The sequence below is a fragment of the Melospiza georgiana genome, chromosome 11 (genome assembly GCF_028018845.1).
Source record: "Melospiza georgiana isolate bMelGeo1 chromosome 11, bMelGeo1.pri, whole genome shotgun sequence".
Classification (NCBI taxonomy): domain Eukaryota; kingdom Metazoa; phylum Chordata; class Aves; order Passeriformes; family Passerellidae; genus Melospiza; species Melospiza georgiana.
The window spans coordinates 7,783,270-7,797,809 of NC_080440.1; the positions used below are offsets into that span (position 1 = coordinate 7,783,270).

Below are 14,540 nucleotides of genomic sequence, written 5' to 3' on the forward strand. Positions count from 1 at the left end.
ACATGTTCCCATCACCTTCCCAGCTAAGCAGCATCCCCTTACTGCCAGGAACTTCCCTCCTTTTTCTGTGACCCCAGGTATACAGGACTGAAAAAACTGAAAATCACTTTACTGGGCTTTGGGAGCCAATGCTTTTATCCCAGGATTTCTGTAAAGTGCAAGGAATCAATCCCCAAAGCCCACTAATTAAAATACTATATAATTGAGATTAAAAACCCAAAGAAAGTGGTGTGCAGCCACCAGGACCACAATTGTGTAATGCCATTTTCAGGTTCAGGGCTGGTGTTGGATGCCCATCACCCCTGTGAGAGCAGGAATAAACCTGGACTCAAAGCAGCTCTTCCCCTGCCCTAGCAGAGCAGCTCTGACGGTCAGGCCCAGGCAGAGTGATGCATATTACACAGGATACTAAATAACATTTCTGGCAGAAATTTTAGTAAGTTTTTCTAAGCTGAATTCTCCTGATTTTAGTTTTGGTATGAACATAACTAATGCAAATACAACTATGAAATGTGTATATCCTCCAAGTGATCTCTATCACTTAATACTATGGTCAGCTACTCTAGTGAAGAAATTGAACCCATGTTAGTGCCTTTGCCAATGTAATTGTGCACAAAAGCATTCTAGTCAAGACAGAGACCTATAAAATCCATTGATATTTTCTGAATGAAACACTGTTTTCTGTACATTGTCTGCTCTTTATCTGATAGAGAGGGGGACACAAACAAGAAAGAGCAGAACAAATCTAAACAGAATTACCTCTCAGAGCCTAAAAATAATTCATTGTTCAATCATTTAAAAAAGATTACTAGGTCCTACAGCCATAACAATAACCCAAGCAGCATATTTCCTGCCAGTTAATGAGCATTAAGGTTAAGGGACTTTAGCTTTCCCAGGGACCCCTGTCTCTTTAAACCAGACATTAATTGCTGAGAAATGCCCTCTACATCCATCACCATTTCTTAAACAGTTATTTAGTTTACTGTCTCTGTCAGTCTGCAATATGAAGGTCTTGTGTGGCCATCTGCTCCAAGACTCCGCTGCCAAAATGCATCGGGATTTATGGCACAGTCGGCCTCTATCTTCTACCCACAAGCCAAAACATCTTACTTGGTGTGCTGCTCTGCCACTTACCACCTTAAAAATTAATGCCAGGCAAGTTTCTTCAAAAGGTCAGAAAACCAAGAAAAGGAATGGGACTCGATAAAACAAGGGAGGAGTTAGGAGCTCAGCAGAAGAAATCAGGGCTGACAGCGAGGCAAAAAGAGTCTTCACGTTACCAGTAAAGGGCCTAAGTTACCAGGAAAAGTGACAGGAACTGTTGCTCTGAGAAGCAATAACTTGTCAGCAAAAATCCATACCCCAATGGGTGAGGAAATCAAATATAGCAGCAGTGCTAAAATCAGCCAGCAGAGAAGACTGAAGCTTCAGCTTTCATTGCCAACTGTGCCAAGACCAGAAAATCCACTGACACTTTTCAGTTCAATAGAACAAGGTTCTGGCTTCTACCAGCAACAGTGTGGCCAGCAGGACCCTTGGCACGGGGCTCACTTTTGGGCCCCTCACTACGAGAAGGACATTGAGGGGCTAGAGTGTGAATAGAGAAGGCAACAGAGCTAGGAATAGGTCTGGAGCACACGTTTGATAAGGAACTACTGAGGGAGCTGGGGGGGCTCAGCCTGGACAAAAGGAGGCTCAGGAGGAATCATGCTCTCTTCCCTGAAAGGAGGTTGCAGCCAGGTGGGGGTCAGTCTCTTCTCCCAGATAACAAGTGACAGGACAAGAAGAAATGGCCTCCAGTGTTGCCAGGGGAGGTTTAGATTAAATATTAGAAAGAATTTAAAAGGGTTGGTAAGCAGCGGAAGAGGCTGCCCAGGGAAGTGATGGAGTCACCAGCCCTGTAGGTATTTAAAAGATGGGTAGATGTGGCACTAAGGGACATGGTTTAGTGGTATCCTTGGCAGTGCTGGGTTAATGGTTGAAATCAATGTTCCTAAAGGTCTTTTCCAACCTAAATGATTCTATGATTCTAACATGGTTTCCTAATGTGTGTGCAGCAAAGTTACTGTTATATGTAAAGGATAGCATTAACATTCTTGTTAGAAGAATAGCACCATCACCTTTTTCAGGTCTTTTTAATTACATTTATTGCTGATTACCACAAACAGCCTCTCTGACCATAAAGGGCAGGGTGCATAACATAAGTAGATTAATTAAGCACCAAATTTCCATAGCATTCAACCTTGCCTGAACCTCATGCTGCTACCAAGGGCAACCAAGTCAGAATAACAAAGCAAACAGGAGCACTTCTCAGTGAATCTGGGAAAACCCCCAAGTAATGCAGCAAAACCCCCAGCTATGCTTGTGGTTTACATTAACTGGATTTGCTTTGTAGTGAAGGAAAACAAGCTACAGTCTGCCACTCCATTTCATCTGAGGGGCAGTAACTCCTGCTAACATCCTGAGCTGCTGGAGCTGGATCTGAGGCACTTGCTGGACTCCAGGCCACGGCTCAGATGTGAAGTGCCCTGGAGTTGATGGGTGGATCTGAGGTCACACTGTGTGCACAGCTGAGCCACCAGCTCCAGAGCAGGTACATGCCCTGGGTTCAGCTAGCCCACCTGTGACAGGGGACATAGTGCAAAGAGACTATAGAGATGCATGTCAGATGTTAATAAAGATAAAAATATACTTCCAATAAATAAAATTGAATTAATTAGTGGTTTAATCCAATTCCCTAAAAATACTTGACCTTGTCAAATGAAGAGGGTGGCCTTATAATTTCTGCTTTTTACATTTTTAGAATTAAAGAGTAATCAAATGCATGCAGCTTTGCATATAAATCAACCTTGACCTTTCATTGAACTGTTTTGGTAAAAATAAGCAGTACTCATGCCTGCTCTTTTTTCTCTAAAAGTCAGAACAGACAGAGCAGAAAAGGATTCAGTTCAGTGAAGAACACTGTGCTATAATCATACCAGAAAAACATTAATAAGCCCCTACTACTCCGAGCAGTTATTGCTCTTTCTTCTCTAAAATCTTCCAATTTCTAAGACTTCCCCTCTCCTTCCCCCTGAGCCCTCCATCTCAGCATTCTTTGGATTAGGTGTTACAGCCTCCCAAAGCTGATAATTCAAGGTTACACCTTGAAACTCTTACACTGCCTTTTATTCTAAGGAATAACTGACTACCAAGAGAATTAGTTTAGACTGAGAACAAAAAAAAAAAAACCACCAAAAAAAAGCAGCCCTTAAAAAAAACCCCTTAAAATCAATCTGTAGAACTAGCTCTGAAGAGAATGCAGAGGCAGAGGTAGGTGGCTCCTACTGAAAAATTACATTAAAAAAAAAGACAAAAAACCCAAACAACAGAACAATGAAAAAGGAGGAGGGTGAAACATGGCTTGAATTTTTAATTTACTGCAGTCAGGCTATGGAGACAAGCAGAAGAGAACATACCTGTTTTTCCTGTGTTTTTCATCCAAGTCTTGTTTGAAGATTCATTGTCGAAACCATCCAGCTGCAGCTCTTGATACTCATCTCCAACGTGGGCCAGGTGGTCGATGATGTCTATGGGGGACTGGTGAGACCCCCCACACTTCTCACTGGACGTCACCCAGTGCTCAGGACCATAGGTACCTGTGAAAAACAACCAATGTCAGCATCCCAGTGCCAGAGAACTCTTAAGCATGAGGATGAAGCACTTAAGCTCCCCAGGTAACTCTGCCACAGTTACAATTCCCACGTTTGAAAGAGGTTAAGACTTTTTAACTTAAGAGGAGACTGAAATCCTTTGGCTTTGTGCTGTGTTCCAACTTTGCCTCTGGCAGTAATGAAGAATGGCCTTTTTTAAAAAACAACTATTCTATAAAACTTTCTGCAGTTCCCAAGCTCCTCCCATGCATATGTTATCAATTACCACGTTGCTCCAGGAACTTCCCTAAAGCTCCAGCCTTAATATATTACTATATAGTTTATCCTTTCATTATGGACAAATAACATAACAGACACACATTAACTTGTGTTCTTGCAATACTGTGCTTAGATAATATGATCTTTATTAATGATCTCATTTCTTTTGGAGGTTTTGAAGCCAGAAAATAATAAAAGAAAGAATTAAACTAAATGAATATTACTAAATTTGAAGTAAACAACGATGGAAAAAAATTACTCTGGAAGAAGTAAACAGGACAATAACCTCTCAAGAATACACAGTAAACTTATTTTGTTGCTATTCTTACATGAGTTTTCTGGTTTTGATGAACAATTAAAATAATATGGATAAATGAAAGGTCTGAGGCAAAGACCTTGTCATGCACACCACATACCAGCCCAAGATGTACTAGAACACCAGGGACCCTCAGCATCACTCGTAGGAGGATCTAAAATGAATTTAAAATTTTTCTTATGACCTGCCTCTCCAACCTTTAAGTTGTATTAACAGAGACTGAGAGCTTATCTTCCTAAGAGTGCAAACAGTGGTTTAAGCTGCTGAAATGACAGCATAGATTTCTTGTAAAGCACTTGTTGCTCACAGCTCTTTAAGTGCTTTACAGCAGGAATCAGCTACATTATTCTCCTGTCAAGGCAGGGAATGTGATGGCTGAGAAGGGAAGCAACTTGCCCAGGCTCAAGTGCTAAAACCAAGTTACAACCCAGAGCTGAACTCTGCTCTCCTGAGAGTCCTGATGTCACACCTGTGAACCACACAGTCAGCAGGTCTGTTCAGTGGGCAGCCAGCAGGAAATGAGGCACCAATGTGCATTTATTACCCTTGCATCTGAGCAGCATATGTATATTCAATTAGTGCCATCCAAACCCAGCAGTTGGGAAGGCCAGTTTCTCTGGCCTCTGGGTTTTAATCTGTCTAGTTGCAAAGTGCATTGGTGCTCTCTTCTTGTGAGCTGATGCAGGACACTTAATCAATACCAAGATTCTGCTATACTCATCACACACAAATGCTGCCTGGTACCCAAATGACAATAAGAAAATTTTTCTTTCAAGTACAATTAGGCAAAATTGCAATAGAGTTTAAAAATCATTTACATCATCTGCCTAGGTTAAAAATCAACTTATATTGTCAGCAAGAGTTGTTTTCAGCTATTTCCCAATGTACCACAACCAAGGAGAACAGAATTATTAAAACCCCTACATAGTGGAAATCAAATGTCTTCCACTCAAGCACAGCTATTTTTCTCCAATCAGGATGCTCTTAGTAATTGGTCTGTAGTGAGTTAATTGGAAACTCAGATTTACTTTACATATAACCTTGCATCTACCCCATGAAATTTGGGAATTTGCTTTAAATATCTAGCACTACACATAATCAAACCCGCCAGCTCTGGTTTTCTGGCTTTATTATAAACAAGGGGTGAGCTTTTCAAAAGCACTCTGCCCACAGAGGCTATCACAGTGGTTTCAGCTGTGCATTCAAAAGGAGCTGTGCACTTCAATTTTTCTTTTATAAATATTCTGGTGTCAATGAGGAATTTTTTCCTTTTTTTAAGTAGGCAGATTTGTTTTAACAGAGACTGTAGGGTTTCTTCCATGTCACATTTATTTATTTATTTATTTATTTATTTTAAGTATAGCCAGTTCTCAACCTATTTGCAGTGAAACTGCCTTGTCAAAATGAATAAAATAAGCCATAAGGGTAAACAAACAACCACCATGTTGAATTAAAACCTCAAGTGACTTAGGTACCTGAACTGACTCTTGCTGAAATGTAGTGTTTCACAGACTTTTGAAGGCTTTGTTTCATTTTAAAAAACAAGTCTTCCTTTTTTTTCTTAAACTAATTTAACTTGCTTGAATTAATTTAATAGCAATAAATCTCTTTTGATAAACACTGTAGCTTCACTTGCTTGCACATCTATAATCTAACAAAATAAAGCCTAGCAGTATCTGCTTTCTTCATGTGACAGGATAAGTTTCCATGTATAAAATGTTTCCATACTCGTGCTGAATTATTAAAGAAAAAAAAATCTAATGCAATGAAACTCTCCCAGCAATTCAAAACCTCAACTTAGTGCTGGTGCTGTGACTCCAAGTCCTGACACCACAAATTACAGTCATAAGCCTAAGCTCTGATTTAGAGGTTCAAGACCTGCTAGTTAAAATCAGCCCAGGATTTTATAAATGCCTGGGCTTGCCACTAATTTCTTTCACAGGTTTTTGATATGTAAATGGATACATGCAATGTGACCTGCACCATAATGGCTGCAGACTGAGACAGATACAGGGGCCACAACCCCAACACCTCAATTCCCAGCAGTGCAGAACTGGGGCTGCCCCAGCTTTACAATGACCACAGAAAGGGGAAGGCAGGCCCAGGAGGGGAGAGGAAAACTTCTGAGCTTGAAACAAAACGAAATAAATTATAGCTTCTACCCAGGAAAAAAAAAAAGGCACTCAACAACCTATAAAATGTAATCAAGAATAGTGCAGTGTGATTCACAAATTCCCAGGTGGCCATCAGAAGGGTTCAGGCCCAACTGCCTGTTTTTTTCCATGGACATTCAAGTGCACTTTCAATTAAAACTGATCATCCACTACAGATTTCAAATTAATTCTTCTTCCAAGTGTCTCATGCTCCAGACATCCTTACTTTGCAAAAAAGCCCTATATCATTAGAGGAGGAAATAGAACACTTTTTCCAAGCTTGCAGATATTGATTACCTATTCCTTCCATCAAAGCACAATTGCCATTCTGCACTGTATAAATCTCTTCAGCGTTAGACACTTTATAAAGTACTGAGAATTATATCATTAATCATTTGCAGTTACACCTGTCTTGCTTTATTGAATTCTTTGTTTTTTAGAACTTTAAATAAATGCTTTTAAATAAAAACATGACACCAAATAAAGACTCTGTTTCACTTAAACCTAGTTAAAAAAAGAAATCCTGTAATTCTGTGTGTGACATTTACCCATCTGAAACACAGGAACTTATGGCTATTTGTATTTCATTTTTCCAACAGTAAGCATGGTGACTTAAATCAAATAAAATTTCAAATGAATTTGAGTTGGCCTTTTAAGGCTGATAAATAATTCGGTTTTCAGAAGACAAGAGCCCACACCTGTGTTAACAAATAACACACATTTCCACTGAGATGGTGGGACAACCTGCAGGCAAAGGTAAACACCAAGCAGCCCCATCCCAGAGCTGGAATATTTGATGCAGAGGCAGCACAGACAGAATGATAACTGATAATGTTTGGCATCTGCAGGAACTGAAAAGGAAACCATGGGTTTGGGTGTAACAGCTGGGGCAGGAGGGCTGGATCCACCCCAGATCAGCCAAATGCAAGAGCAGGGTGTGCTGGGGTGACAGCCAGGTCTCTGTGGACTTGAATTCTCCTCTGCTGACATCAGGGACAAAAGGAATCCCAAGGCTGGAAGGAGAGCTGAGCTCAGGCAGCTCAGCACACCTGGGATCTCACACACTTTTCAACCCACACTTCATGCCAGAGATGTTATCACCCATCCTTGTCTGAAATCATCTGATGCTTCCTAGATTCTTTTCTCATGCAAAATCATTCTGTCAATGACTGCAGTAACTTTAATAGTTTTTTAATACACTGTCTGCTCCTTAAATATAATCCAAGATTACTTTTTTTCTTGTTTTTACTGTACAAAGAAATGAGCAGTCTTCATTAATGAAAAACTATTAAAGTAATGTATTCTGCAAAATCTAATTAAAGCTTGTATAAAAACTTCCACTAAAAAATCAAATATATTTGTTTTTCTCACACAGAGAAGGTGTTTTTTTAAAACATCTGTCATTAAAAACATTGGCATTTTCTAGATTTGGCGTAACTTTTTAATTAATGCATCAGCTACTCTGATATAAACTGGTCTGGAACACATATACCTTTACACAGATATATTTTAACAGAAATTAGCAAATTTTGAGTAATAGGATTTTCATCATTCATTTGTAAAGAAGTAGAAGTACAAGCTTTGGTTTTTTTTTTAATTTCACTTATTTTCTAAACATTTTTACAAATATGTGATTTTAAATCTCAGGCCTGACATGGAAAGAACTAGTTTAGAGGCTTTAATTTTGGAGGTTTTTTATTATTTGTTTTTGAGTCCTTTTTTTTAACAGAATTACCTCAGACAAATCTTTTTCTGTACTCGATGCCTCTTTACTTTTCATTTCTGAATGAAAATGGTAATAATGATTGCAAAGCAATCAGATGCCCTCATTTCTGTAATTAGCTTGGTCATTTCATGGAGACATCCTATCCCATCATCTCAATATGGGAGAAAATTCCATGTTTCTCTTAGAACAATATCCAACCAGTTATTAAGGATGGACAGAACAAATTAGTGTTTCCTCTTGAAATAAAAACAGAGGTCCCAGCCTTTGCTTGCACAGCTCTGGAGGGGCAGCCTACAGACTTCAAGGATCACAACAGGTAAAAAACCTCTGTAAATTTTACAGGCTCTGGATGAATGGAGATGCTTCCCTTTTCAGGGACTGGCAGCTATGACCTGCCCAAGCATTCCAGCATTCAGCTGAGCAACGCTACAGATCGGAATCTCTGCCCTACTTGAACTGCTCCATCACGAGCCAAATCTCAAGAAACACTGAAATGTCACCATCAGCAAACAAAATCAGTTCCTTTCTTCCACACAGAGGAAGAACAAGGAAGAGGTGCCCTTGCTCGGCTACAAAGTAATGAACTTCAATAGCAGGCTGGATTTTCAAACAGCAAAAAATTGTTTTAAACAAACAAGTATCAGTGAAATTCACTACAGAAGTGAAGGTTTTTAAGATCTTCAGAAACCTCAGTCCCAGGGCTCCTCTCTGTTAGTTGGAACCAAAAAACCTGAAGCTGTTACTTGATGCCAGAAGATCTCATCATCACTGTTTGCCATTTAAAAGGAGCTGTTCCAGTAAGTCCAGGAAGGTGCTTAAGCCACATAAATAGTGACAGGAAGCAAGGCAGTACTACAGATACCGGCTGGCTGAAAAATCAGCCTCCCTTTACCCTCTCATCTCACCTGCAGTCCCCTCCTGGGAAGCAGAAATGAAGTGAAATCTGTAGGATGAGGCCTAAAGACTGCACTTAGATACAAGGCCGAAAAGAATTATTTGAATGACACATCTCTTGCTGATTGATTTAGCATGAGGCTGCAGAGTAAAGGTATAAAAATCCCTGAAAGCCTTGATAAAAATCAGTAGCATCTTTCAGAAGTCTTCCCATTGCAGAGAAAGCAGCCCATTGTTAAATCATTATATTAGGGGGAAAAGTTGCTGAAAATATACTGTCTTGCTCTAAAGTGATGGCATACCGAAATCAAAGGGATGGAGAAGGAGAGCCTGTAGTTAAGAGTTCACAGTGCTGCTTTGAACAAAGATTTCCTGCCCTGGGGGAAAAGGGCTTTTCATTTTATTATTCTCTGTCATCACTCTGTTTAACATGAGACACTCGTGCTTGCAGAAAATTCCAATTACTGCTTGAAAAATGAGACCGAATAGCAAGGGCAAGATCCTGAAGAGCTTGCTGAGACACAAACAGGTCCGAGCAATCTGCAAGCTCAGTGCAGGGAAGGTGTGCAAGGCTTGGGAGAGGTGTAAACAACCAGGGACAGTTTTCTGAGAAGTCAAAAAATCTGAAAGAAACTTTCCCCAAGAACAATCTCTGATAAGGCATATCTTAACCAGTATTTGTTGGAACAAACACAGAATACAGGAAGATGGAACAAAAAGGGGTTGGATTTAAATAACCCTTGAGCCACCAGCAGCAGCAGCAGCACAGAAGCACCAATGCCACCAGAGCTCCAGCACTGCCCAGCCATGGGGCTGTGGAATGAAAGCTGATCTTCAGAACTGATCGTGTCAGTGACACTGTCACACTGCCAGGATGTGGCAATCACAAAGAAAGGCTTTAAATCATGGTCCTATATATAAACTATCCTATAATGTCTGCAGCTTTTAAACGGAAAGACAGAGTGCCATGCATGTTCTCCTTAAATTTTCATATCCACAGATGCTGCAGTTATTGCTGGATTTTTAATTAAACTTCCTAACCTTCAATTACCTTTCGAGAAGTTTTGAATGTGTTTTCAACCTTTGTATTCCTTAGTGAACTATTCTCTATTACACAGTCACAAATGCAGTGGGTTTTTTTATATGTATCCCCCCCCATATACAGACTTTCTGCATCCCAGTTTTTATCCTCAAAAAAGTATGAAGCTGCCATGAATCTTGTATGAAGCTCCCACTGTACCTATCAACCTGCCAGTGGCAAAATGTATGATAAATATCCAACATTAGGAAACACCAGGACCTTAGGACAAGCATTGCAGGAAGCTCACAAAAAAGTGGAGAAAGTGTAATTACTAAAACAAGCTTTTCCAAAAACATTTCAAGTTTTAGCATTTGTGAGCTGAATAATTTACCACCCCACAAAAGTGAAAATGGTACTAAGTTTAGCTGTGCTGGCAAAATAATTTGGGGCTTTTTCAGGGGTGTCTCACACAATAAACTCTTGATAGACTTATCTAATGACCTGTTGAATTTAACAACTAATATTTCAAAATTATTTATACTGAGCACAGAGCACAACAATATCAATAAAATTATTATGCAGAACTCACTGAGTGGGAGGATAAACTGTGGTATTGAAAGTGCCCGCTGGTGGCAAGTGACTGAGACAATGTATATCTACATCCTCTGTTTTTTATCATTTTCTACATTTTTAATAAATGTGTCTGACATCTCACACCATTCATTTCATAACTGTCAGAGGCCTTTTAAAACCGCTCACCCTGAGCTGCATATAATAAACGAGGTGATAACTTACAATATAAGGAAAAAACAGGAGATTAATTTATATGAAGGCATCGTAAATTACCTTTCTTCTATTCTTATTCTAGTTCAGTAAAGCCCTATGAAGACTAAGGACAGACATAAAAATAGATTTTTCCCTAAATATAATTTTGAAAAGTATAAATCCTAATGGAAATTACAGAATGAAGATGTATTGCAAATCAATGCAGTAGCTGAGTGAGAGCACTTTATGTTGTTGGGAGGAAGACACAGATTTTAGTAATGGGTGCATTGGACAGGTCACATCCAGGCCAAGTTTCTCTGGAGAAGGGTCTCTCTTTTCAACTATCCTTTTTTCATTTACAGGGTAATAGCTGTGTGATGATGGCCCTTGAAAGGAGGGATATTTATACTGCTCTAGTGCCCCAATGCAGCAGAAGGAAGAGGGGTTCCATTCTTCCAAACCTCACCAGCAAATAGCTGCTGCCTCAAAAAGCTGAAACTGAACAAACACAATATAAAACATCTCAAACTTGAACAGATGCATCCCCCTGGGCTAACCTCCTCTTCTCTAACACCTTGCTTCATGCTTTCTTCTCCAAGGCCATCTTCCAGAGCTGGCACTAACACACCAGAAAGGTGATCAACCTTCCCATGAGAAAGAAAAAAAAACATCATTTCTTGCAGAGAGCAAAGATAAAGGAAAAATGAGTCTGGCATTTCACAGAATTAAACATATGAAAAAGCACAAGCTCATATAATGTTGATGTAAACCATGATTCCATCTGTGCTACTCCAAGGAGAAAGCACAGCATGAACAAAGCTCTGAGAAAATAAATCTGAGCAAACAAGAGGAAGAAAATGGGCAAGAAACTTTCCCACTCAAGAGTTGTTGGATGCAGATGGAGGTTTTGGGGGCTTCAGCGAGACTTTGTTGAAAGAAAAAGAAGCAAGAGGACCTGAATTTGGCTCAGTGCTAATTACAGCCAGCACTGCCAACACCCAGAGCAGGCAAAAGCCAGGAAGACAAGCAGCCAGCCTGCCACTCTGTGCCTGTGATCTTACCATGCACTGCAGGTGAAAGTCCCCACAGGATCTGGAGCTGAAACTGGGGAGCAGCCCTGGGAGCATTTGCTGAGCTGAAACTGTGGGAGACACACCTCAGGCTGCAGGAATAGTGAGGCAAGGAGAAAATGTGCAAGAACAGACATGATGGGCTCAGGAACCCTTTCGTGGTTTTGGAACCAGAGATCATGGGTTTGTTTGAGGGCTTGGCTGGGACCCTGCTGAGGCATCAATGCTGCCACGCTGCTGAACCTGCCCAGGGGCTCAGACATGAACACTGAACGACAGTGACAGTAACACACCGTGACATTTACGTCAGGAAATCTAAAATTCCCATCTTGCTTCTCGTCTCCTTCCTCCACCAGGAGCTACATGCTCCATTTCACTCCCTTCCTTTCTAAAGGGAGAAGTTCACCTGTCTCATCAGTGCAACTGCAAAGATTGCTCAAAACTTCAAGAGAGCTATGGAGATAAAAAGCTGTGCAAGACTCAACTGTCCCACTACAGATCTTACCAGGGTACCTGCAAACACATTTAGAAAAAACCCAGTTCCAGTTATTTCTCAAAGCACTACAGACTTGAATTCTATTACTTCTCACATGTACCCTTAATAGGCTTGATCTCACCAAAGAAACTACTAACGTAAATGATGCATCACTGTAACTTAATTACCTCCAATTTGGGTGGGTACAGGAACAGAAAGTACCTTTTCTTGATTCCCATCTGTTCCTCGTAACTAACCAAAGAAGCCCTCCCCAGAGCTCTGTCAATGAAAGCCAGCATGGAAAAAAAAAAAGAAAAGGAGGAGGAAAGACAGGAAAAAACTGTATATTTTTATTGAATTTTTGCAGGATGCAAGTTAATAAAACACCCACAGAGAGCACAGAGCAATATAGAAAGGGAATAAAGGGAGGGAGGGCTGATATCAATAAAGCTTATCCAGAGGCACTGGTGAAAGTACTCATCTTTTCAAAAGAAACCTACTACAAAAATGATTTTCACTTGTTGCTTTGGCTGAGGTTTACAAAAAACAGAAGTGTCCTAAGTGGAGGGTGGATTTAAAAAATAAAGCCAGGAAGATAAAATTATCTGTTGTTGAAACATGTCACCCTCAGCTTTTCAAAACTCCTTGTTGATCCTAACCTGACCAGAGACAGCCACCAGATTAGGACCTCATTGTTTTAATCACATCACAGAAAACACTACAGTCCCCAAAGTCACTCATCAAATCTCGACAAATACTGGCTTTGCTGTGATATTGCCTTTTTAGGTGAAAATCAACTTTTGCCCAACTAAGTTCCTAATGGCATCTCTGTTCCAACAGCCTTCTCAATCCAGCTGTCCCTGTCACTAATATGCACCAGTAAAATAGCTCCCAGGAGAGCTGCTGGGAGATTGCTAGCTTTTACTTAACGACACATCGTGAACCCTGCCCTCAACTTCTATTAACATTCAGTCTATGTTTCTGCCATTAATTTAAGAGGAATGAAGAGGAAGACAATAAGCAGCCCTAGTGTCCAGCCTGAGGTACTCCATCAGAAGCACTGCTTCTGTGGCTGACAGAGAACATTTATAACTGGTTCTCTCATTTTTGTTCTATATCTGTCATTTCCAGTATGTTACACTACATGGCTTAAACTGCTCCAAACCAGCTTTACTTTACACTACATGGCTTAAATGGCTCCAAACCAGCTTTACCAGGAATGAACAAACATACCCCCCCAAAAAAACCCCTAAAACCAAACAAAGCCAAAAAACTCAACAAATCAAAGTCATGAACGGGACCTAATGTTCCTAATGTGGATCTTATTTGCTTGTACCCCTTCTCTCCAGATGAGTTTTAGGTGGTGACCCATCAGTGCTGGAGGAGGGCACTGGCAGCAGCTCCTCTCTTGCCCCAGACCCCTTCCCCTCTGTCAGCACCACCCTTTGCAGGGAAATAAATGCACACAAGCACCTGCGCAGCTGCTCTGGGGGAAAACCAGCTGCTGCAGAGAGCTGACAGTGAGGAGCTCCTGTGATGGGGTGGAGTCAGGGTGAGCACTGCAGGAGATTCACTTCCACAGTACCTGTGGTGCACATTTAAACACTAAGTTAAATAAAAATAACAAAAGCTACCCTAGCTGGGATAATAGTTCTTTCCTCCAGCACCACATGAACCGTTCATTTAGGGACGGTCACCTCAGTGTGCAGCTTTCAGGCTTTGGGATGCAGCTGTTCCCGGGGTGAATTTTCCTGAATGTAAGGGCATCATCACCTGTTTCTCCACCTCACTGCCTGCAGCTCCCACTGCCTCCCACAGGAGCACCTTCACTTGCTGCCATCAAGGATGCTTGGAAGCAAGGCAGGGGTTCCCACAGCCCTCCCTGTCCGGTGTGGGGAAGGCAGCAGCCAGCTCTGAACAGAGCTCCCCATGCTCTGCAGTCACAGCAGCATTTGGGCAGCCCATGGTGACACACACCATAAAATGGAATCTGGAGTGCATCACTTCGCTGTGAAATCTGTAAGATATTGGATTTATATGGTGTCTGCAGAGCACATTAGAAGATCATCAGCGTCACCATGTCTTTTCGAGACAGCCATAATTATTCAGGCTGTTACTTTATCTCACCGGTGCTTCTGAGAAACTATTCAATATTAGCAAACTCTCACTAAAAACAATGTTTTGGTTGAGGGACTAATCTTCCTATCGG

At 40.9% G+C, this 14,540-nt stretch overlaps 1 protein-coding gene across 1 annotated transcript in view; it reads right to left on the reverse strand.

Annotated features, from left to right (window-relative positions):
- Positions 1-14,540, reverse strand: part of PTPRG (protein tyrosine phosphatase receptor type G) — a 390,728-nt gene that overhangs the window by 178,058 nt on the left and 198,130 nt on the right. The window contains exon 3 of the mRNA XM_058031858.1: positions 3,459-3,638. Within this exon, the coding sequence (XP_057887841.1) occupies positions 3,459-3,638 (180 nt within the window). The remainder of the gene's footprint in view (positions 1-3,458; positions 3,639-14,540) is intronic.